Source organism: Balaenoptera borealis, assembly GCF_965194805.1.
Source record: "Balaenoptera borealis genome assembly, chromosome: 3".
Lineage (NCBI taxonomy): Eukaryota > Metazoa > Chordata > Mammalia > Artiodactyla > Balaenopteridae > Balaenoptera > Balaenoptera borealis.
The window spans coordinates 30,229,744-30,256,548 of NC_138866.1; the positions used below are offsets into that span (position 1 = coordinate 30,229,744).

General features: G+C 38.6%; 1 protein-coding gene across 9 annotated transcripts in view; it reads right to left on the reverse strand.

The window, feature by feature from the left end:
* Positions 1-26,805, reverse strand: part of SIPA1L1 (signal induced proliferation associated 1 like 1) — a 376,440-nt gene that overhangs the window by 75,510 nt on the left and 274,125 nt on the right. For all 9 annotated transcript variants that reach the window (XM_082384312.1, XM_082384319.1, XM_082384318.1 and 6 more), the window contains 4 exons: positions 22,202-22,376; positions 13,703-13,806; positions 10,659-10,816; positions 218-791 (listed from right to left, as the gene is read on the reverse strand). In XM_082384312.1, the coding sequence (XP_082240438.1) occupies positions 218-791; positions 10,659-10,816; positions 13,703-13,806; positions 22,202-22,376 (1,011 nt within the window). The remainder of the gene's footprint in view (positions 1-217; positions 792-10,658; positions 10,817-13,702; positions 13,807-22,201; positions 22,377-26,805) is intronic.

Genomic DNA, 26,805 nt, shown 5'->3' on the forward strand with positions numbered 1-26,805 from the left:
AGTCAATGTGTCTTCCCCCACTTGTTCTACTACTTTTCCTTCTGAAAAAAATGATGGGAAGCAAGTGTGACATAAACTCTGTGTTCCTTCGCATTGCTAAGGGAGTTTTCAGAGGAGCTAATAAAACAGAACAAGCTTCTGTAACTTAGCTCTAGCCTGTACTGAAAGCTTTATGAAAGGGACATGCATGTAGGTTAAGTGGAAGGAAAACACTGACCTGAAGCCTTTTGACAATCTCTTTGATGTCCTCGTTGTTAACGAAACTCTCCACTGACACACATTCACCTCGCTCGTAGAAGACTTTGAGGCTGGTGTCGGTTGAGGTCCACCCTATCACATCTCTGCAGGAACAGTTGAAAACCACGCTCTTTGTTTCCTGTTCGATGAGGACGATGAACTCATTGGAGACCCCGAGTAGGCAGTCTATCTCCATAGCCTTGCTGTAGTCTTTGGCCCGGACAGCCCACACAATGGCTCCCATGCTACTGAGCTCAGCTCCTGGGTATGGCTTAGACTTTTCTTTCTTCTTGGAGGCCAGAGAGATGAACGGAAACTTGCCGGACGGGTCAATAGGAGTGTTGGTGACATTCTTTTCTGCCAGATCTTTCAGATATTCTTGACGTGTCCGGGTTGCCATGGCCCGGAACTTCTCTGACTTATGAGCAGCATTTTCTGCATTAATCACTTTGGCCAAAAGGAAGTCCCTGAACACATTTGACTTAGGGAAAGTGACCCCTTTGGGGATGGGAGGTCCAAAGGAAGGCACATCTCTGGACCTGGTGACAGCCACACTAAAAGACAAAGCAAAGATCAATGAGAAAGAGGCTTGTCAATACTTCTCAGACTCACAGCATGAGAATAAAATACACCTTCTCAAAGACAAAGATGCCCTTCAGAAGGAAAATAACTGTCATGTTCCCACAAGAAACAACACACACTTCTACTTAACATGTGCACACTTTTCATTCACTCATATTTAGGATTTATAGAACAAAATTTTTTCTAGGTCAAAATACCCAAAAAGCTTAAACTAAAAATTTAAACCATAACTCCATAATTTCACATCATCATTATAACCATATTCTTCATAGTAGATAACATTTTAAATCCCTAGTGATTATTTCCAAAGGGGGAGGGTGTTGGCTACTGTAACCATATAACCTTTCAGAACAAGCACAGATTATGTAAGAACATAAATGTTATCCCCATTTTAGATATGGTGCCCATAGCAGTCAACTTATAATGAAAATATCCACAGATGCATGACATAAGAGAAATGGATTAAATTAAAAAAAAATTAAACAAATATTATTTGTTGTCCTATGTGTCAGGCCTTAAGCAACCAGATCAAAAAGCATAATTTTAAAACAAAAATTGAAATCTGAGTAACAGAAAGAGATTATGATTTTTTTGGTAATAGCAACAGTGCTTTAAAATCATATTTTTATTTTTTATTTTTATTTATTTATTTATTTATTTTTGGCTATGTTGGGTCTTCGTTTGTGTGCGAGGGCTTTCTCTAGTTGTGGCGAGCGGGGGCCACTCTTCATCGCGGTGCGCGGGCCTCTCACTATCGCGGCCTCTCTTGTTGCGGAGCACAAGCTCCAGACGCGCGGGCTCAGTAGTTGTGGCTCACGGGCCTAGTTGCTCCGTGGCATGTGGGATCTTCCCAGACCAGGGCTCGAACCCGTGTCCCCTGCATTAGCAGGCAGATTCTCAACCACTGCGCCATCAGGGAAGCCCTAAAATCATATTTTTAAACTTTGGTCCCAATTCTCTACTTTTGGTATGTGAGTCTGACTATTTGTGAGACTATGCTCCTTTTCCCATTCCTTTAAGCAAGACTGATTTAAGAAAGCCTGTTCCAGTCATTTCCTCTGCATCTACACTGCTAAAATTGGGGCTAAGAAAAGGATCATACAAGCATCTGTAAGAACCTTTTATTTTTAATCTCAAAAGGAAAAAGACTAAGTTTTTCCTAAAACAATAATAACAACAGGGGCTTCCCTGGTGGCGCAGTGGTTGAGGGTCTGCCTGCCAATGCAGGGGACACGGGTTCGAGCCCTGGTCTGGGAAGATCCCACATGCCGTGGAGCAACTAGGCCCGTGAGCCATAACTACTGAGCCTGCGCGTCTGGAGCCTGTGCTCCGCAACAAGAGAGACCGCGGTAGTGAGAGGCCCGCACACCGCGATGAAGAGTGGCCCCCGCACCGCGATGAAGAGTGGCCCCCACTTGCCGCAACTAGAGAAAGCCCTCGCACAGAAACGAAGACCCAACACAGCCAAAAATAAATAAATAAATAAATTAAATTAAAAGAAAAAATAACAACAACAACAGAAATTAAATGGAGATAGGTTGTGTGTTTTATATCATATTTCAAGATCTCCTTCCAGGACCTCAGCAGAGTTTGAGAGGGCTGGAAATGAAGATTCTAACAGATCAAACATCCCCTTTTCAAATTATCTAATAATTTAAAAGTGAGTCAATTATGCAGCTGTACTAAGTATTAGCAGAGCAACACAAAATGTGTTTCTCCAGAACTCCCAGAACGGAAAGGACATAATCAGAGAGTGTGCATCTTTCAAATTAAACTGAAGAGCTCTGTTGCACTATTTTTTCTTTATTTCAAGGGTTTGCTTGAAGATATTCAGCTTTGCTTTTCAAAAAATTGTTTGTTGCTTGTGAAAATAGGATAAATAAATAAAAATCAGCAACCTCAGAAGACAAATTATATATTTTGTTAGAAAATGCCACGAGATGGCCTATTTCTGAAAATGGCTTTTCACAAATTCATTAAAAAAAAAGAAAAGAAAAAGACTACCTAGTTCACTTCACGACAAAGAAAGGTGGCAAGCAACATCCCATTTTCTAACTGGAGATGAGAATTCACAGAAACCTCCACATGCGTGATAGCCTAATTACATCAGTATTAGAAAGGCAATTTTTCTTGTCTAATGTGAACTCTCTGGCTTGAATGCTGACAGCTATATAATTTTAATTTGATTATGTTATTTTTTTTTTCAAGTCAAGCAGATGACGCTAATATCCAGATTTGCTAGCTTTTCTAAGAGGAATTCCGTAAGGATCCAGAAATATTTAATAGCTTTCATTTTTAAATTGGCAATTTCTTCTCTTGCTAATTTCACATCATTATTCTTTCTCAAGAAACAGCTGTGATTTTATTTTAAATAAGGAGAAGAAAATGCTTAGCAGAAGGTGTCGATATGAGGACCATCCATCCACTTGCCCCTTAAATTCACTGGTTATATATAGATCTACTTATTAACTAATAGGACTTTAGACAAACATATACTGAAAACCCACCAATAATCAGAAGCCTCTAGAATGAACTATGAGGGAAAAGACTGAACCCTTAACATATAATTATCAGTGATTCATCATGGTAGGGAGGTAAATGATACAGACACCAAAATCAGCTTTGCATCATTAGAAATAGAATCCTTACAGAAGAAGATGAGGAAGATGATACCCTAGAATGTTCTTTTCAAATAAAGGGTTTTGTTTTGGGTAAATTTAACTTTCAAGGTTTCCTACAAGGTTAAAAGCTCATTAATTTAGATGCCACCAATTCTGAACTCTTAAATAAGGCCTGTTTTAAGTTAAGTGGAGAGAATATTTTTGCCTTCCTAAGAATAGAAGCCTTTCTAGAATTTCAGTGTGCTATATATAGATACTTGAGGTGTGTTCATTATAAATGGTTTTTGCTATTTTTAAAAGCAGATTCCAAAGGGCTTCTTGTCTACACTTATGTTCGCCTAGTATGCAATATTGTATCTCCTTAGAAATAATACATTCTTTAAAATTATAGCCATGCCTTATTTGCTCAGCATTGCCAAGGACTAGGATGTTCTACTCAAGAGGGTTATCTAGATGACAGAACAGACAGAAGATCAGAGGCTGAAACAGTTACGGAAAGTTAGCACTGGGGGGTGGGGGACTTAGAGAAGGCAGGGTTCCTCAAACTCTGCCAGTAAAATCTTGAGTTTCATCTTAACATTCATCTTGATTTTGCATTCCACTGAAGAATATCTGTATACATTTTAACACAAAAATCTGTTCTGTTCCCCAAATCTCAGAGTACAACTGAGGGAGCAGGGAGGTGTTCTGTTTCACTCTCATTTGACACATCCCTGAGCCTCCTTTTGAACAGCTGGTAGACATTCTTCACTGCTCCAGGAAACAGACTCAGAGAAGTAAAATGATTTGCCCAGAGATTAGAGAAAGCCAGGACTGGAATCTGAGCTTCTGGATGGCCAGCAGTGTGACAAGACCACACTTATTCCCTGAGTGTGGAATCTTCCACTCTTGAGGTGCTTGCCAAAGGGACCATCCACAAGAGTCACATGGCCAAAGAGACCACCATTACAGGCTGTTTCTAGTGGGCCTGGGCCTTTGTTGGCATCAAAGATCTCTGATGAAGTAGCAAGTTGATACATGGGAATGTTCCAGAGACATCTGAACAGAGGTCTCAATGAAAAAGAGTGAGAAGAATAAGACACTTGAACTTTGGAAGCACCATGGAAACAGCAATAATCAACGAAGTTTAAAAGGAAGGGAACTTAGCATCAAAACAGTAGAGGGAAGTTTCCCCTTGAAGCTTAGATCAGACTGCCAGCTTGGGGAGCTTTCCAAGAAAGCAGACCTTGGCAAAGGACAGGAAAGATGAGTGGCAGAACAAATGTGTGCCCACTGTTCCCTCTTGGGGCCTCTCCACTTCTAACAGCCTTCAATCACCAGCACTCACTGGGCACCGACTATACGCCAGGACCAAGGATGAGACGTCACAGGCTCAGCCGTACAGAAGCTCAAAGCCTGGTGGGGCTACCGCTCATGGTCTGAGTGCTCTCCTAGGGAGGTGTAGCGCGCTACTGGAAACACTTCGGAACGGCACTTTATCCAGTCCTGGGAGGTCAGGGAGCACTCCCAGAGAAAAGAAGAGCAGGCGTTCATTGGATGAAAGTGGCAGGGGTATGTGAGAAGAGGCATTCTTGCCCAGAGAGTGCCATGTGCAGAGAGGAGGGGCTGTAAGTAGCTCTATGCTGGGGGGAGGACTGGGAGAGGTGCCAGTGGACGCTGAGGGACAAGAGAGGCCAGACCTGAAGGGCTCCATGAAGTAGGCTACGCTGGGGAGTCTCAAAGTTGCCCTAAATGGTTTTAAGCACAAAGAGTGACATATTCAGAGTTTTGTCTTAGAAAGGTCAGCTACATGGGACAATAGGGATGCTGATTAAGGATGGCCTGGAATAGACTTTCTGATAGAAATTTCCACCTTTGTTATTTTTCTTCCTGGTTGAAGCTTGCATATTTATTTATTTTTATTCAAGAGGAGAAAAGAAGAAAAAGGCATGGTCATTTAATGGGCATACACAACACTCCCTGCCTACACCAAATACTTTACTTATGGGATTTCAGGTAGATGTCAAGCCACCTTCCATTGGACAGAAAGGGAAATTTAAAATCTGATATGTTTAACTGTCTGGTCTGATTCCAGGTGCTTTTTATACTACATCACACTAACTCAGATACTTTACTTATGGGATTTCAGGTAGATGTCAAGCCACCTTCCATTGAACAGAAAGGGAAATTTAAAATCTGATATGTTTAACTGTCTGGTCTGATTCCAGGTGCTTTTTATACTACATCACACTAACTCCTTTCAACATTTATTACATCTTAACCACTGAATACAGAAATCTTTCTGAGAGGAGTAACATATATATCTACTTTCCCAAACATAGTTACTGACCACAATTTAACATCTGTTTTTGAAGACAGTCTTTATAAAAACCACTTACTACTATACTAGTTTTGCAATGAACAGTAATTCTTTAATTTCATCATAGAGTGAATCAAAGTTCTACCTTTCAATTGTTTAAGATGTCCTAAGATTTTTAAATAGTCTGTCTGAAATGAATCCAAATAAGGCCCATACATTACAACTAATTAATTTTATCTTAAATTTTTATATTCTGTTAATGCCCCTCCACTTCTCTTACTTCACTTCTCTTTTATTTCTTGCAATTTACTTGTTGAAGAAACTGGGCTATGTGTCACATAGTCCAGAGCCTGAATTTTGCTGAATACAAACATGTTCTTTGGTCTTTTGTATTTCCTGGCCTCTCTAGAGGTTTGATTGGATTCGCATTCAATTTTGGGAAGAGGGGATAAGACTAATTCCTAGATGGGGTTGTATTCTTCCATCATGAGAAACGCATTTGTCTCTTTTTATGATGTTTGCAGCCTCTGATGATCAATGCCTAGATCCATTAATTTATTAGTTGTTAAAAAAAAATGGTGACAAAGTTTTTGCACCATGTTTTTACAAAGTGAGGCCCTCAGGGGTGAGTGACGTATATTTGGTTGTTTGGTCCCAAACCAAGTGACCCCAGACTGCTATGCTTATTGAATTTGTACCTTTAATGTGAATCGTCTTTCTACATACATCTCCCTTATTGGTAATCACTTATTGATGCTTTCAGTACATTCCTGCCACTAAACGTCTCATCTTTTTGATTTGTTGCTTCTAATCTGCTCTATCAACTGAAACCAGACAATTAAGCTCTTTGTAATGATACAAGTAAAATAACAGAGACCAGAGGGTCCTCTTATCAGGTATGGGCATAATAAGCTTTTGTATGCAGACTTAGTGATTAATTTCTGAGTTCTTGGCTATGTCTATTATTCAAGGTTAACTGGCCTCTGGAATTAACTTAAACTAGTCAGTTTTTCCTGTATAAACTTTCTAGTTCCGAGGGTGATACAACACACATTATTTCAGAGCCTCATTTCCATGTGAACTATAGGGATTTTTGTCACTTTGTTCCCCTGTTGAATCCCAGAGCCTAGAATAATGCCTAGTATATTTTGATAAGGACTGTAAAGAACTAGTGAAAAATAAATGAATAACAATAAAGCCTACATTTGTGTTTCTGTATATAAATTGCCTCGCGTGGTGATGGTGAGTAAATTTTCCTAGAACTATTTGTACAGTGTTATTTGCTGGCTGAGCATTCCAAGGGCTTCCACTGCCCACTAATCTTTCTGACAGCACAGCCTTCTTACTGTACTTTCCACTTTCCTTCCTGTGGCTACATGTTCATCTATACCACTTTCCACCCCTAGACTCACAGAATTATTCTCATTTTGCCACTGAATTCCACCATCTGTGCTTCAAAACACATACCGAATCCCATTTTCTCAGTTAAATGTTCTTTATATCTTTAGCCTGTGTTGACCCCACAATTCTCTACACAATTAGAGCAAGACATTCCTTTGAGGAAATAACTTTCCACACTTTGGGCACCAAGTAGATGTCAGTAAATAAAAGTGAGTGTTCACAGCGGAGAAAGTGGGAACAAGAGACTTTAAATGATGAAAAGGCTTTGAATTATTCTAACTACATCTCTTAGAGATAAATTAGATTTAAATAAAATTTGTACAAATTAAATGCATCTCTAAGCTTTCCCACCAGAGTATCCCTAATGAAAGAGGCCTATAAATTCACATCCCTAGTAGTTTGGGGAGGGGCCAATGTATGAGAAAAACCCACAGGTATGAAAACTCTTTGAAGACCCACATTGTATCTTAAAATTGATACAAATTTCCCATTCTACTTCATAACACATTTATTTTCTCATGAAAATAAACATCCCTTCCCCCAAGCATTAAAGACCACAAGAGAGGTACTCTAGTTATTCTGGGCCTTTAAACATCTCCTGGCATCACCATATACCCCAGGAAACACACCTACTTGAGTTTGAGAAGGACTGAGAAAAATTCATGTACCCAAGGTTTATAATAGGAAAAGATCACTACTTTAGTTCCAAAAATCACAGTGCACTGGGTCTTCAAGTAAGCTTGGCAACTAGGGAAATTCCAGACTAGCCCATGTCTTGTGAGCAGGGGTGTCCAGTGTCCTCCTGCAAAGGCTCCCAGCATCACAAGGTGGGCTTAAGAAGATGGGCTCTCCAGGTAAGAGATTAAAAATAAGAAAGAGAGAGAGCAAAAATCATGAGTTTCAGGCTGGGAAGGAGGGTTTGAAAAGAATAAAACATATCACTTACTCATCCAGCCAAGTAATGAAGAAGGTTCAGACACCTTTGCTCCTTATCAGTCTATTTAGACTTGCACTGGCCATACTTCCAGTGGCTACTGAGTACTGGAAATGTGGCTAGTATGACCAAAGAGTATTAAATCACATTAAATTTTAAAAACTGACACTTGATTCAGTTTTTCAAAAGTCTCTGAAGGAGAGGGAGACACACTTAAAAAGTATGTTTGCAATAAGCTATTATGAATCTACTTCTCCAATTGCAAATTTTATGAAATCTAAATACAGATTATTTCCAATGAAAACTGAGCATCCTGAGATGAGCTGTAAGTCAAAAATGCACTCCAGATTTCAAAGTCTTAGTCCAAAAATACGTAAGATATCTCAATAATTTTTAAAATTTAAAAATTACATGTTGAAATAATATTTGGATATATCAGGTAAATAAAATACACTATTGGGTCAAAAAACATATTGTTAAAATTAATTTTACCTATTTCTTGTTACTTTAAAAATATGGCTATTGGAAAATATAAAATTAATATGTGACTTGCATTATATTTCTATCGGACAGCACTTAATTTAGACAAACACCTTTAAAAGAAGAATCTCTTTTTAAAAGAAAGTACATAGCCTTCCACTCCCCAAACTTCCTAGCGACCACTGCAAAAAGGATTTAGTTTTCTATCTACAAAGTAGTATGAAATCCTTTGCACGAATCCAGTACATAGAACATTTCAATTGCTTGGAGTATTTTCTAAATGCAAATAGTTATCCATCCCAATTACAGTCAAATGTTCTGCACTAATTCTTTCCTTCTACACCTAAATAAAGCAGCTTTTGGAGACCATATTCTTGAGAAAAAGCTTCAGATCTAGGTTTCCTTTGTTTGAGTTTCCACCCATTGAGTCTAGGAAGCTACAGAACTCCCTGGTCTGGGGTTTTCATATTGGCACCCGAGAAGTTCAGGAATAGCTAGTACGTCAGCAGCAGGGGCAGCAAAGACCCCTATTGCACATGGCATGGAGGGAGACAGCATGGCAGAGCCATTAAGAGACTGGGCTCTAAAATCAGACTTGGTACATTCAAACCTAAACTCCATCCAGTACCAGCCGACCTCGTGTAAGTTACCTTACCCCCACGCGCTTAAATTTCCTCATCTGAAAACAGGGATTAAAACAGCACCTACCTCAGAGGTTTTAAAAATTAAATGAGGGCTTCCCTGGTGGCGCAGTGGTTAAGAATCCGCCTGCCAATGCAGGGGACACGGGTTCGAGCCCTGGTCCAGGAAGATCCCACATGCCGCGGAGCAACTACCGTGCGCCGTAACTACTCAGCCTGCGCTCTAGAGCCCATGAGCCACAACTATTGAGCCCGCGTGCCACAGCTACTGAAGCCCGCGTGCCTAGAGCCCATGCTCCACAACAAGAGAAGCCACCGCAATGAGAAGCCCGGGCACCGCAACGAAGAGTAGCCCCTGCTCACCGCAACCAGAGAAAGCCCGCGTGCAGCAATGAAGACGCAACACAGCCAAAAATAAATAAATTAAAAAAAAATTAAATGAGGTAACACAAATAAGGTACCTAGATCAGAGCTGGGCTTCTAATTAGAGCTCATCATACGTAGTTACTGTGGAATGGGCAAGGATGATGGCAGTCAGTAGGAGTCCAATGTAACCTTGACTTGTTTTGTTCCCTGAACTTGCTTGTTCTCCTATATTTAACCTGCATTACACCTAGGATTAGACAGTTGTGGATCTCACAACAAACCAATTATCAGTCTGCACTGGCCACTTTCTGTGTAGGTGGCTCTGTTAATTCAAAAACAAAAATCCAAAATTAACAAAGCCTTGTCTTCTAAATTTTAGGGATGGAAGGATACGATAAACCTTCATATTTTGAAAGGATAGATTCCTATTAGGACATCTTCCTAATGCTAGAACATCCTCGCACATCTTCTTGGCACTACATTCATGTCAACCCAGCATCACAGGTTCGTACCCTCTTCAACACCAACCCTCTCCAGGATTCTTGCAGAGGCCTCTGCAGGTAGATGCTTGAATTCTGATACTCATGAGACTAGGTCAATGAGGGACACTGAAACCATTCCACCAAATGCTTAACAAAGCATAGAAATACCCCTAAGATTGCAGTCAGAAATGTTAGAGGTAATCAAGTCAGCCCTAAGCAAGGGTTTGGGCTTTTTAAAAATAATAATAATAATTAAAAAAAAAATTAAACTTCTCTTCCCTACTTATTATGATCATTCTTCTCTGCTTTTGGCATGGCAAAAGCAAAATATAATTAGCAGCATGAGTAATTAGCTGGTGTCCAGATGGCATGGATGAAGGATGCCACCTAAGAAGGAGGTGCAAATGGAAACGGCAGGTGTCTAACCAACATGTCTGGGGAATGTCAATGCCATCAGGTTACGTCATCCTGTGAATTCAGCCATCCGCAAGCATAGTTTAAAGACAGAAATAAATAGCAATAGACTTCCCACTACCACTTCAGAAAGCAGAGCTGGAGGGGGCCTTCGATGTGACCACGCACCAATGCCCATCCAGCCACCTCTGGAACCAGTACCTGTAACAGACACTGTCAGTGCAGGGGTTGTGAACCCTGACAATGACGAAAACGTGCTGAAAGTGGGATCGGATGTTTTTCGGGCTGAATGGCTGTGCTCCAGGCTCTTGGAAAACAATTGTTACAATATCGTTTCCAATGTGCCGCTTCCGTAGGAGCTAAAAGAAAACATAAGCAAGAGACATAAATGACAACGCTCTGCTTGTTCCTCCCTGATTCCCTTATGTAACTGTATTTAAAACATTCATTATTAATCAGTACATATTAGGGGAGGTAATCTACACAGTTATTGTCAATATTTTAGCCGGTCTTATCATTCCCTCCGAGGAAGAATATGGAAATGAATATTCATAAATTTGCATAAAACACACAGTCCATTCAAATAGATCTAACTAATCTCTAGCATATTATGCCAAGTCCCAGCATCTCCAAATCTTCAGTTTCCATAACAACAGTTTTGTTCCATTTTCATGTGAGAAAGAAACTTGCCATAGGGAATATTTTTTAAAGATGAGAACGGCTAAAGTAATTACAACGCAATTTATGTTCTGATTTAATTAGCTTCATTTAAAGAAATATGGCTAAGGTGTTTTCTGATAGTACTTTTTGTGGCACAAGCTGGGAATACAGAAATTAATAATATTCCAAAATGTTCTAACAGTTTTAAAGCAGGTTAAATTTCAGGTTTAAATAGCTTCTTTAATTACAGTAAAAGCTGCTTAAGACCACCTTCTGTTTCACATTAAACGGTGTCTTGGAAAGGTGGCTTTCAAATTCAGACATTCAAAATCGTCCTAGCTCAGCGCCTCTCTAGGAAGGGGTTATTAGGGAGTTTAACTCAATCATGTGAAGAAAAACTGAACAAAATTTGTATTACTCATATTTATTACATGGAGGCTCCTACCAGGAGGAAAACAACTAAACATGACATTTATATAAACTATCCATTAGACATAAGCTTGTATTTATAAACCTTTTTAAAAAAATTCTCCAGTGACTTTAACTTACACAGATTATGTTATCAGTAAAATTAGTGATTGAGTATTGGCTGCCAGCTGGGAGAAACAATAGCCTATTAGATTAGGGTTGAGAATTGGGAGTTAGAATGTTCCGGAAATGTACTTTTAACCTTAGGAATTTTAAAGCATCCCAAATTATCTTCTAATGAGGCTGTGTACTTCATTTCTAAACATGCTATATTATCAGATGTTACAGAAATAAAGGCTGCTCTGTACTGATTGCTATATAAAATATACCCATCATCAAAGATTATTAATCGCCTCAGGATCTTGAACCTATCAAGCTCAAATACAATCTATGTATATGTCATTCCTGCATAGATGTCATTGTCTTTTTGATGCAATGTCATTCTTCCTTCAAAATATGGCTTGATATGTAATGTTACTGTCTTACTAAAGGACCCAAATAGAAATAAATCTGTCTATCTCACATTATATATAATGAAAAAAAAGACAGTATTTATAAACCAATTTCTGCAAAAAGGTTTTGAAAGACACGTTCTTTCTGGTTTTTCCAAGCATAACATAATCTATGTAGAAGAAATAAATTCTTTAGCTAGAGAATTTTAAATTTCTTAATATGTAGAATACCAATTATTCTTTCACTCTGATTCAGGACCATAATACTTTTGCCTTGATTGGACCCCAAATTAAATAATTTGGATAGATGTCCACTTAAATGCCAACTCACTCAGCTCAGCCCTTTGACTCATTTAGCTGGATATACAATTGAGTCTTGTTACTAAAATTTTACCCCCATTCCCCCACATGTTACCTTTCTCTGCTGAGCAATCAGGCAGAATAAGCCTTCATCTCCCCTTTAAAGATCATTTGTTGATGTTCTTAAATTCTCTCTACTGTCTGGTCAGAATGAGTTTAGTATATTTTTCTTAGCATGGTGTTTTCCTCTCAAAAATCTAGAACTTGGAATTTGCATAAAACAGACTGTCAACAAACTCCAGATAGGGGAATTTATCTTAAAATAGGTTTATTTCAGATTTATAGCTGATTCATTGCTTTGCTTCCTACGTTTTGATTGCTTTGGTAATCGTAAGAGGCAAGATTTTGTTACTGAGATGTGTGATGTAATCAAACCTAAAGTGACGACGTGTTAGATTCGATCCATGTTTTGTTAAATTCTGTGAAAGAGGATGTGATTCATTCTGCAGCTGGCCCTGTGTTCTGTTAGTACAACAATTGACAATAACAAAATCTATGTCCGTTTTAAGGTCAGAAGTGACACTAGACTGCTGTGTTTATAACAGCTACTGAAAGAAGTCTGTTAGTTCTCTGGTTCTTTTAAGTTTCAGTTTGATATCATTTGTTTTAAAATATTTTTTAAAAACAACAAGTACCACATACTCTTTAAAACAGTACCATTTCCATCTTGCTCTGTAACCATCTGCCATTTTTTAGTTTTCGCATTTTATCATCTCACAGACTACATTTTAGTACTAGGCCTTGTGCTTTTAGATCTTTTTAAAAGAAACTCTCTGTATGAGGTACACAAATGCAATTGTTACTTATGCTGTCCCCTGAAGAACACATCAAGAAAAAACATTTTCCTGAGCTCCCATCGACATTTTGATTTTTCTCCAAGTTAGTGGAGGGAACCTCCTTTGAAATTTGAAATGAAACATCAGTACTTTCCTGCTTTGTACACTGGCCTCTTGAGATGAAATTTCACCCACTCATATGTGTTCTTTGCAACCCTGCAGAGTCATCTAATCACCATGATTTCAACTTGTTCTTTTCAGATTTCAGGAAAACCTCAATTCTCGTGGGTGAAAAGCAAATGATTAATTCACAAAGCCATCCAGCTGGCTGTTAACCTAGAATTTGTGTCTCTTCATTTGTTTTCAGCTCATTTGCTATTCCTTACTTCCACAAAGTACAAAGCTTCCTGCTGCTGTGACAGGTGCAACATTAAATTCTGGTTTAAGATTTTATAAACTTGCCACTTAGGCTTCTGGGGGAAATGAAACAAGGGCAAAAAAACCCACAGATAACACAAGGATCTCTTACCTGCTGCTTGTTGTTAGGTGTGTATGGCAGCATGGTAGAAACATGGAACATGATCTCATAGTCTTTGTATGTTGTGTACAGAGAATGGGTTCCAGTGGAGTCAGCTACAGTAAAAAAAAAAAATACATGAGACAACTGTAACAATATGAAAAATAGTTCATTTAAGAGATGGGTCTCAAAAAAAAAAAGGGAAATGGTTTAGGATGAAGACATCCTAAGACAAGACACAGTATAGGAGGAGTTCTTACCCATTCTTTGTACCCAATCCCCCCTTGGCAGTCTAGTGAAGCCTTTGGATTCCTTCTGAGAATAATATTTGTAAATGCATAACATAAAATACATAAGATTTCAACAGAAATCAATAGATTGAAAAATATCACTATCAAAATAATTTTAAAATGATATAATAGCATAAGATTTATATAATAAGTTTAAGCAGTTGGTCTAATAACTACTATAATTCTGACATAGTGAAGTGCATAAGCAGTATCTTGACATACTTCCAACAACAAACAATATAGTATGAAAATACCTATGCTTTCTACTGGCGATAAAATCACAGGTAGACCTTATACTACTGTGGTGTGTTGCCTACGTTCATAACTGAAGGAAATGCTAAATTTCAATTAGGGGTCAGTGAAGATAAATGTAAAATTACTTCCCATCCAAGCTCACAGACCCCTGAATTCCGTCCACAGACTTCAAGTGCAGAACATCTTTTCCAATACTTCTGACTCAAGCAAGAGAACCGTTTTGTTCTTAACAAATAGACGGAAACTTAACAAGACTGTAACACTGAATAACAAAGGTATTACAGCAATGTCCAACAAGTTAAGACTGAGTGTGCTCTGTTCTCACCTTCCTTAAGGAAAAAAACAACCTTGACCCCCTTAATCATTAACAAATCAACGTGCTCATAAATACCTGGAAACCAAAAAGAATTATTAGAATTATTAACTGTCCAAATGAAGGGGAATATCTTTAGATTAGGACCTGGACTTACAGGCGGCAAAATGAACAGAAATGCATTCATTTTGGGTAAACTCAATCCTCCACCAACCATATTGCTAAGGAGCAAACACTTTACCGCATTTTAGAGAATGACGCTGCAAGACAGCCTCTGGCATGTACCGAAAGGCAGTAGTTCTCAAACTGGAGTGTGCATGGAGTTGGCTGGGGAGCCGCTTAAAAGGCAGCTTCCCATCCTCCACTCCCAGAAATACTGCTCTGTAGGTGTGGGGCTGGGCAGAAGAATCTATTTTAATAAACACCCCCAGGGGACTCCAATGCAGTAGCTGCACTGCCCTTAGGCGCTGCTCCAAGAATAGACCATAAGGGAGGTTTGCAGAGACTTGTTCAGATGTTCTACAGCCCTGAGTTTCAACCTTGGATCTTAATCTTGAAGAGGGCATAAAACACAAAGGGTTTTAAAAGCAAGATGAATGTAGAATAAAGCAAAGACTACTTTTGAAAAACTGCAAAGATACGTACCAACACGTAAGGCCCCAAGAAAAGTATCTTCTAAATGTTAATGACCACTACCACAAAAAAAATACAACTGCAATAAATCATTGACCTACTTAAGACAGATCTTGAGGATGAAGAAGGTTTCTATTGTTAAGGACCCTTGCTATAAATACCTCTAGAACTGATTGGCACATTTTACGACTTTCAAGTCAATGTGTCAGCTGTGATGAGTACTTACATCTGTTTCAAGTCAATTTAAAGCAAAGTTAATGAACTAGAAAACAAATTATCATCCAGTGTTCATTTACTACATTTTGCTTTATATGTCTTTCTAATTCTAAAGGCATTACTACCAGGAAAGAAAAGTGAAGACAACCCTGAAGATAATTTGTTTTCTATTTCTTGTCCTTTCTCTCTTTCCAACACTTGCCTCATTTTATACAATGGATGCTGCATGACCAGTCTTCTTCTAGGGACCTCTGAAAACCCCAGCTTTGCTGATAATTTTAAACAGTCTGTAAACAGTTTCAAAAGTTTTAGAAATGAAACTAGGGCCAAGACAATGAAATTTTCTTTTCTGAGAAGAAAGGAATTCCAAAATCCTGAAATTACTGTGTACATAATAGAATTGCTAAACTTTACCAGAGAGAATGGAAACTGAATGTTTGTTATATTCTCTAAAGAATAAGGCATTTAATGTTGTTATTATTATTATTTTAGTGACCTTGAGACCATGAAATACTTAACAGAATGAAAATCAGGAAGATGACCATTGGGAAAATGACAAAAATCTTTTTTTCTCTGGTTGAAAAGAGTATACATTGAGTGATTTCTAAGGGGAAAAATATGTTTATAGAAGAAGGATAAAAAGAAGATAATGCTCCTTCATATTTGTATGGAGCTTTAAAAGTTAAAAAATAAATTTGGGCATCTCATAAGTCATCTTGATAATCGGTCATCTTGATAATCATGTGATTTGCCTCCAAATTATACTACCAGCGAATGGTGTATATCCACTAATAAGGTCAGCCCTCTACACTAAGTCATAGAAAATAAAATTTCTAATATTCAAACTAGATGATAAGAAGACACTGAATAATTGAGGAATGATAAGAATATTCTTGTCAGCTGCTTTGAAAAGGTGTCAATAAGTGATAATACCCTACATTAGGCACTTCTATTTGAAGATGGTATGAATAGGTTAATAAGTTTGTAGAAGCAGTTTCAGATACGGTCAATGTCATATTCATCCTTGACTTCTCTTGGCTCAACTCTTTTGCTTTAAGGGGAATAAAACTTGGATGATAAAGGTGGATGTGTAGGAATCTGAATCAGGAAAAAGTAATTCGATTTTTATGTAACCACTTCCTGGTCACTAACAGATACGTTTGACTTCAGAAAAGCTAGATGAAGGATCAAGCCTAAGCAATTTGATTTTGGGGAAGTTCCTAGTTTTAAATATTTATGAATACAAGGAGAAAAGCAATCTCATGACCTAACTGCATGTAGACTCATAAAGTCAATAGAATGAAGAAAGCTTAAGCTCAGTTTATGAATGTCCTCACCACTACAGAACACATCAAATGCAGAACAAAATCGCAGACAGGTTGTGGATCTGATTATTATCCATAGTTTGAAATCCTGCAATAGTCAGCTGGCTGCTGAGGCCCATCCATTTAAGACCCCAGATCTCCCTTCTATGAAAGCTTGCCTCCGGGTCTGGGGATGCAGAGGTCAATGGTCAGAAGCACAGCCGGGCACAAGTATTAACATCTGGAACAGTGGATGGCACACCCCTTGTAGTACTGTTCACGCCTCCTTGTAGTACTATTTCACCCACTCAGTAACAAAGTATTTGGGGAAGTCAAGAATCCCACCTTCTCTGGCATCTACCATATTTACTCATGTTTTTTCAATGTACCTTTAACCATGGTCAGGAGGTAGGTTACTTTACTTCACTGAGGAAGGGATCAAGGAGAGTTTGTAATACCACCCCCTTTGCCATGACAGGAGAATTCATACTGTGTCAGTTCAGGGAACGTGCAAGTATGCATGTGTATGTGCCCGGGACTGAAGGCTTCTTAAAATCACTAACATATGGTGAGAAAAGGATAAGCGATGATGTGGGACAGGTACTTAGGAATCAGTCACTACTATTTTCTACCTACTGAGCACTTTGCAAGATACCTGCAATTACCTGGATTCCCACCTGGAAGTAAGAAGACCTGAATTCCAATACCTCCAGCATCATTTACTAAATGACCACAAACAAGTCACTTCACTTCTCCGCCCCTCGCCCCTCGATATTCTTCTCACTGTTGTGAGGATTGAAACAATGCATATGAAAGTACTAGCCCATAAAAGATGCTCAAGAAACGTGCTGATCAGAACTTAGAATTTTGTGCAGTTGAGATAAAAAGTGTAGCTGCCTTAAATAGGGCCTTTTACATATTTTAATTTCTTTGCCAACTGCATCTCAGTAACACTCAAAGGAAAAAACCTTATACTATAACACAGTTTAAAGTTTAGGAGGTGAAAAAAGAAAACTTTTCTTCATTCATCAGTCTCTAGAACTCCAAATAGTCCTTTGCATGTGTGAAACATTTAAATAATGCTAGTTTTACTCCTTTCTTTATCAAAGGTTAAATATTCCAAATAAAGGATTTATTTTCTTTATGAAAAGTCTTCCATCTCCTCTAAGACCGTGAATCTCAACGATCTTTATAATACTGCTGAAAAATGGGGGAAGCAACAAGCATTCACTAATATTGCGGCAAATCAAAGAAGGCAGAGCTTTGAAGGAATGCTTTTCAAAGGGTTTCTAAGTCTCTTACGTGCTGACTTGACAAACGTGCTTCATTCGGGAAATAATTTCCCAAATAATAATCCATACACACAGCTTAAAATGAGGGTGGTCTCCAGCTTTCAAATAATAAACTGCTTGGTGGGAAGCTTATTTTTGTATTTACCGTAGTATGAGGGGATGGTAATTATCTAGAGGTTATGCCATCCAAATAATGAAACAAAAAAAGGAGAAAAAAATTTACTCCTGAAAGTTTCTTCATTGCAGAACTGTTCCAACCCCTGACACATCTGTAGCTTGTTTGCCAGAAGTCCTTATTTCTGAGATGGAAACTGGACTTTGTATGGAACACTGGGAAAAAGAAGAAATGGTTTGACAGTTCCATCAATCCTTCCTTTCCTGGGCCTCTTCCTCCTTTACCAAAGTACTAAAATCTGAATATAATTATAATACATGACAAGTGGAGCTGTCTCATGAGACGGCTTGGGTATTTTTAGCTCAAGGGCTCGAGAGAGGGGAAGATACAGCCACAAGGCAGAGCTCTGCGGGCTTCACTGTACCTAATTCTACATTTATGCTTTCTCTGAACACGTCGTTAACCATAACACTAGGACCTGTTCTCCCTCCTTAATGCTTACTAGCTGCCTAACCTTGGGCACGTTAGTTAATCTAAAGAAGCCAATTCTGTAAAATGGGGATAACTGGCATCTAGCAGAGTTTGTGGGGATTAAATGAGATGACATATAAAAAGTAACTAAGACTTCTATTTCTGGCCATAACAGTACTTGGTATAGGACCTGCGCTCCCATTGTAAATAAATAGAAAAATGGACAAAATATCTGAAACAACTTTTTTTCAGACATTTTATAATAGGCAGCATTGGACAGTGTTCCCTGAGAAAAAAGTATCAAAGAAGTTGAGCCCTATGATCCCCACCCAGCTTTCTACCTGGAAGTACTTTCAAAACAATGGCACAGAGCAGGAATTTGAAGAGGGGAGCTAAAACATGCTGGAGGTTTGGAAGGTTGAGGTGGCTGATATTTGCTGGGCAGAATACCAAAGAAGAGGAAACCACACGGTGAAAGAGGCTCAGAAATCTACACAGGGGTTCCCTTGAGTCTTGGGCTGAATATTAAGCTGCACAAGCATAGAGTGAGGTTCCAAAAGCCAGGGAAAGAAAAAACATTAAGGTAATGTACATCATGGTGACTACAATTAATAACACTGTATTTCATAAATGAAAGTTGCTGAGAGAGTAGATCTTAAAGGTTCTCATTGTAAGAAAATAAAATTGTGTAACTAGGTATGGTGACAGATGTTAACTAGACTTATTTTGGTCATCATTTTGGGATATATCCAAATACTGAATCATTATGTTGTACACCCAAAACTAATACAGTGTTATATGTCAATCATATCTCAATTAAAAACAAAATAAAAGAAAAGAAAAACTATTGGGGAAATAGCAACTATCAGAGATTTGTCAGCCAAACAATTCTCATAGTTCACACAGGGGTAGAAGTCATTCAACTTCTGACTGACCACAGCAGAGATACCTCACTGACTATGCTGGTATTCAGGTGCCTTAGCAGGAGGGCTAAATTAGCCAGAGAGTAAAGGCTACTCTAGGTTTGCTTTAAAAAAGCCCAAGAACAAGATTCATAAAGATCAAGCTGTTCTATAATTAAATTAATTGCCCAACAAAATAAAACGACACTCTTTAAAGAAGACAACAAAATCTAGATCCTCAATGATGAAACATTCACACTATCCAATCAAAAATAACCAGACAGATGAAGCAGTAAAATGTAACTCAAAAACAGGAGAAAATCTGTTAAAGGGAGACCCCAAATGACAGGGATGATGGAATTAGCACACAAAGACTTTAAAACAGCTATTATAAATACGTTCAAGGCTTTAAAGGAGGACATGAACCTAATGAGAATAATATGGAAAATATAAGAAAAGAGAACTCCCCCCAAAAGAAAGAAAAAGAAAAGAAAACCCAAATGCAACTTCTGGACCTGAAAATCACAATATCTGAAATGAAAATTTCACTAGATTGGATAATAGCAGATTAAGACACTATGGAAGAAAAGAAAAATACAGTGCCTTAAATGCATTAACTGGAATTATCCAAACACAAGCACAGAGGGGAAAAAAAGTTTAAAAATCAAATCACAACTAATAAGTGACCTAATATATGTGTAATTAGAGATTCAGAAGGTGGAGGGTGCAGGAAAATTAAAAAATGAGTTTGGCAAATAATATTTTAATTTGCTGAAGACTACACATCCACAGATCCCAGTGACAACTACACTGTCATACGGAGGTGGAGTGATCCTTTAGGAACACATGTTCTGGAAAGCATTTTCTCTTTTTAAAGATCATATTGAAAGAGTTTCTTAACACAACATAAAGTTAGGTAAGATGTGGTGAGCTTATCTCACAGTACACAGAACAAAGTCTCACCTCTGGGTGTGTCATGGCCAGTAGGAGGCTGCTGGAGAGAGTGCAGAGGCTGGTTGATCCCTATTTCTGTGGTCTGTTACTGTTAAATACCCATTTAAGTGATGAGGCTAATGGTCTCTTCTAGCTTGGAGTAAGAGAGATAAATATGCATACCGTCTTCTTCAGGCCTTAGAATGGAAACACTTTCCGACTTTTCATTCACTTTAGGAAACCTGACCCTCTGAAAGGATAGAAAAGGAAACTGAACCCTCTTTCTCAGGAGCTACGCCTCAGAAGGTTACAAGGAACCTTAAAGGAGAGTAGTTCAGTGAAAAGGAACCCTCCCCAGATGAATGTATTACATAACTGAAAGATGTGCCATTAGAGGCAGTCTGCTGATCCAGGCCTTTGCAGTTACTGGGATATTGGGGCAAAATGTGCAAAGTGCTTATTTTGCTTATTCCACTGCCTTACTCAGTGCCACATTGCTTAAGTCTGCCCTGGCTATACATTTCTCACATTGCCCTCCATCATCAAGAGATGGCTGGGACCGTGTAAATACACAAATAATAAATAATCTTACCAACTCCCAATCTGGCCATTCATTGACAGAATCAAGGCGCTTATTACATTTTCTTCCCAGACCCTTTTAATAGCTCTTTGTGGTGATAATTTACATAACACAACAAATCGGGACAACGTGAAGGAATTACAAAGGAAATGTCAAAATATCTTGATAAAAAGAGTTTAAGGGCATATTGAGATTTAACATATTATGCAGCTGCACGCAGAGTATGGAACGTTAAAATAATATTTCATAGTCTAGGCTATTTATGGTTTTTCACAGGTTCTCCTGCCTGTCGTTTCCAAGTTGGCAACAGCAAAACCATGGCAACAGGAAATTCTTCCCTGCAGTGGAGTTTATGAATGCTTTTCTGTTTTCATGACTCAACTCCTTATTTAATTTCCTGTACAGAAAAATCAGAGCGATTACTATAGACTGCAATACAGATGTGCTAATCCAAAGACCCTCTCAAAGAAAAACAGGTCACAGGTGTCTACGGATGGATTTTGAGATAAAATTTAAAATTGCCTTCACACAGACGCATAGCAGAAGTCAACATACTCTAGATACTTGAGAACATAACTCTTTTATTAACCACCTGGGAATGGGAAGGGACAAACCTCTATGTTCATGAGCTGTAGCTAAACAGACTGTGCTTTGAATCAACACATTTTACGAGCCAAACTAATACCAAAGCTAAGCCTATTTGCTTAGATTTTAAGTTAGACTATGGACAATAATAACAGGAAATAAATAAACAAAAATACCTCTAGATATTAAAATATAAAAATGATTAAGAAAACCATACAATGACTGACTACACAGATACGCACAAGGATTATGAAATGAGTTAATGAAAGTCAAAAATTCTAGGGCTTGCAACCAGATGGTTTTAAGTTGCAGGAGTTTTTCAGCTAAATATAGTGAAATTTATGCAACACTATCCAGGGGCAATTCTGCATGATCTCCATCCACTGCTTTCTACCCTCCACATTTCTGATAACACTGTTTTTTTTGAAAGTCCAATCCTAGCTACTTTGACTATGGTTTTCAATTGTTTTAGAGCCACATCTTCCCTCCCTGGCTTCCTCTCCCACATCACCAGCAGTTTTCTACAGTAAGTGGCAATGTTGTTTTACAGGCAACTTATCAGGTGAACATCAACACAGCAGGAGGACAATAAGCCTAGTAGGAGGGTATAAGTATTTCTTACTTTTGGTGTCAAGCTGCGCACGATACTTCTCAAATCCTTTGAGCCGAACGCGTTCTCCCAATAGCTGGAGGAATTCCTCAAAGGCTGGGCCGGCTGATTCATTGTTGTACATCTCTTCTTCCGTGCTCTGTCCAGCTTTGCAGTACATGATGCCTACTTTCTGCTGATAGTTCAGCTGTGAAGGCAGGTGATACAATGCATATAAATATAGGCGGACCCACTCTGTACGCTTAAATGCTAATAAGTCTTGTAGGCCATATGCCCATCAAGTAAGCTAACCTCTTTCTTCTCTTGAAATCCTTCTGCTTTCGTTCTTCCCCTTTTAAAAAGGGAGGCCTTAAGAATTTAAAAGTAAAGGTCTACTTTACAAAAGGTACTTTATTTTTTAATTGAAGTATAGTTGATTTACAACGTTGTGTTAGTTTCAGTGAACAGCAAAGTGATTCAGTTACACACACACACACACATTCTTTTTCAGATTCCTTTCCCTTATAGGTTATTACAAAATATTGAGTGTAGTTCACTGTGCTATACAGTAGGTCCTTGTTGGTTATCTATTTTATATATAGTCGTGTGTATATTTTAATCTCACACTCCTTATTTATCACTCCCCTGCTTCTCCCTTTGGTAACCATAAGTTTATTTTCTATGTCTGTGGGTCTATTTCTGTTTACAAAAGTTACTTTAAACTGTTTTGCACTAAAAGCCCATTAAAGTTCTTATAAAGTTTGGGGGGGTAAAATTGGAAAAGACTTATCTCCTAATGCCATTTTTCCAATATATTAAATTATAAACCTTGGTTATATCTTTGTGACAGCACTAGCATCATCGACACTATGCTTTTCAAATATTTTTCTAAAAGATGAGTACTTGGATAGAAACTTTAAAAGGGGCCTCATAATGGCAAATCAGCTAGTGGTAAATATTCCTTCCTCAAATACAGTTAAAACAAAGCATTCAAGAAATTTAAATATGATATAACATTAATAGAAACACTCATTCATCACTGAAAAGTTCAGTCATTCTATAAACAAATTTTAAAGTTGTAGTAGTCATTTAACAATAAATGAGTTTTCAATCTTAAAATTTAGACTTTTAATTCTCCAGTAAAATCAGGGCAATCCATATCACTTAGGCCTGTTTCCAGAGTGGCACTGCAACCACTGTTATCAGTAAACTTTTATCTCATAAAAGGGAAGGGGGAAGAGAAGAGGCAAAATTTTAATAGCTAACATTTATGGAACAGCCACTGCCTGCCAATCACTGTTTAGTGTTTAACTTACATTAGCTTATCCTCATAAAAGCCTACAAAGCAAATATTACCCCTGTTTGACAGATATGCAAAGAGAAGGTCAGAAAAGAGAAAAGCAAGTAACTGGTCCAGTAGGGAGAGATCATAAGTTATCAGCCCTGTGATTCGGCTCTATTAAATATTACCAGGACTCAACCAGGCTTGTCGTGCTCTACTTCTGTCACTGCAACGTATGTCCATAGCCCCTTCTTAGCAATTCCACAGTTGAAAGGTGAAAACCAAATTTAAGCAAATACATTTGGCAGTAAAACTTGATAGGAGCTGACAGTAATACTTTTTAATTTATTCCTCTTTCTGTGAATATTCATATTTTGTGGAAATATTAATGTGTTTGGCTGCGGGGTGCTGCTCCAGATCCTGGTGACTATTACTCCACGCTGCATGCATTTTATCACCCTTCTAAAGCTGGACCTGTCTTAATTCTGAAACATATCCAGCTCCTATTGTTTCACACAAGAGACTGTGAACCTAAGCAACTCTTTTCAACTTTCTAAACCAAATGGTTCAGAATGGTGATAACTACAAAATATCATGAGGGAACTCCTGCTTGCTTTCCCCCCTCGCCACTGCATGCTAACTAGTTGACAAGGAAGGTTCAGCAGCTTTTACATGACCCATAGACATGAGAGCTCCTTAGGACTTCTAAAACGGTGCAGAATTGATTTTACTCTGCCTACTTCCACAAGTGGAAGGCAAAGTTCCAAATTTGAAACTTGCAAATAACTGGATATACCAATGTCGGAATCTTTTTAAAATAGCATCCAACCTTGCATTATTGCTACTTCATTTAAATTATTAACAGAAACACATTTAGGATTTAGTTCATTTGTTTTGTATGCCACATGCAGTAAAGAAAAAGAAAGTAAAACCTACCACATACCACTGGCAGCTGGCCTCCTTCAAAGGTCTGAATGTTACTAATACTTAGAGGGGAACTCCCACAGGTAGCGATTTCATCTTGGCTTTAGAATTCAGCTGAGTATCCTATTAGGTCTCAACAAATAAAAAAGTAGTGGTAGGCTCTATGTCTGTTACAAAAGAAGTCCTTAATGAAGCCAGATTCTTATTCTCCCCCTGCAGGGAGAACTGTCAAAGAAAGGAAGCAATCTGGAGCTTGGGGTTATTTGCTCTTTGGATCTGTGCCTCCCAGATCAGCCTTCTCATGCAACAATGCAAAACAAAAGTCACCCTGTTCAGTGGAAAGCATCACAGTGATATTGGATTTGTGGGTGGCTTTTTAAACTTCTTAGATAAAGGCCTAAGATTTCACTGTGCAATATTCAAGAGGATTCATTTACATATATGAAAAAAGAGTTCGGAGAGAAGATAAGTAACGGAACTTCCCCCAAACCACTGTAGAAGCAGAATGCAAGGACAATGAGACAGAGCGCTGCCCTCTTCTGACGGGTTTCTCACACTCTAGTGAGCTCCACCTGCAGACAGGAAAACAGACTGGTATTTGCTGGTTGTAAAAGGAAGGCTCCTTTAAGAGGATGAGGAAATTTGTTGGCATGTCAAATTTCCTGTCCTTTGAAACAGTGCCAAATGTCAGTGCTCTATCCTCGAAGGTGACACTATGACTGCATCCTTGTTTCTGCTGCAATGAAGTCGAGGTAGGTGAGTATTCTGTGAACTCAGGCTCCTAGAATCTTCAGTTAGCAACCTTGTTCCCTGCCCAGAACATGAGAAGTTGTTAAGGAGGAGTTATATAAGTGTAATAAGGAATATTTCAAGAGAAAGAGCAAATGGAAATGGAGTATAGAGCTATGGTTTGGGGGTTTTGAATTGCTCTGAGGTTATATAAAACACTATTTTTTTTTGAGACACACACAAACACATCTGTATGGGTTTATGTATATGAATATATAATACTTTCCTGTAATGCTCAAAATAGAGTTATGATGACACCAGAAGCCATCTTGGAAACAAGTTCGGTTTATCCACAGTTTAGGATTTTGCATTTGGATGACCGTGAAGTCATGCTGTACAGTTCCATCCTTGCGTATCTATTGTTCATATGGAGCACTGATGGAAGTGTTTGGACACTCAACAAATGTTTGCATTGTAAAAAGTGATGATGGTCAATCCAACAGGACCAAGGTTCCGTTTGAGATGAAAGTCTTGAATATCAATAAAGAAAGTGTCTTCCAACACCCACCAAAAGTGACATTGGGCTCCCACAGCTGGGAACCAACAGTACAAAAATTGCTCTTCCTCTCATAAAATAGGCACTTTAACGAAGAATCAAAGAAACAGGTACTGCAAAATCTGACTTACGCAGCCCTGAGTTCCTGGAAAGATGGATGATAAAGTCAGAGCCCTCTACCAGTAGAAACAGGTTTGAATAACCAAGTTCTCAGAGACCTCTTAAGAAGTTCTGTATTTTCACCTCTTCTTTCCTGATGTCACAGCCAGAGGAAGGCCACTGGGGGCAGCACAGACCATGAGAACAACCCAGTTCTTCCCTTCTTACAAAATCTTTTAAATTGTCTGATTTAATCCAGAGATTTAAAACAGTCACTATGAGGTATTTCATTGTCCAGCAGTTCTCAAAATGTGGGTCATGAACCTTTGAGAGATGCTTTAGCTTTGCTCTGGGACACAGTTAATTGAAAATAGTTTGATCCTTTCAGTTCTTCCTGTTAAACTCTGACAGGTCTTGACAGAGCAGCATTTAATTTGAGGTTAATTTTGCCCCATTATTGAGGCAAAGTCATTTTGAGACTTTACCCAATGCCATGTGAACTATGTATGAGGTTTTCCAGATTGCCTGGTGGGAGCAGGAACTATTCTCAGCCAGGCAGAGGTCTGAGCATTTGCCCCCTTCAATCTTAGGGCGGTTCTTACCCTGGCCGCAAATAGTTTCCTCAAATACAGGCACTTACCAGTACTCAGCTCTGCAAATCCTTTATCTCCCTGGCCTCACATCTCAATCTCTACTCAGGAAGACCCCTGGGCTTCAAGTGGGTGCCCCTCCCAGCTCCACAGCCTGGAAACTCTCTTCAGGCAGAAAGTTGGTGCAATCTTACTGTTCATTTGGTTCCCACCTCCCAGAGATCACTGTCCTTTGTTGCCTGACGTCCAACATCATAAAAACCAATGTTTCGTTGTTTTGCCTTGCTTTTAAAAGTTGTTTCAGATGGGAAAGTAAATCTAGTCCCTCTCTTTTAATCTTGGCTGGAAACAGAAATCTGACTCCATTTTAAAGTCAACTACTGGTATATAATTTCTGAACAGTAAACTGCATCCATTTGAGGCATACACAGTTGAATGATTTCTAATAAACCTCCAA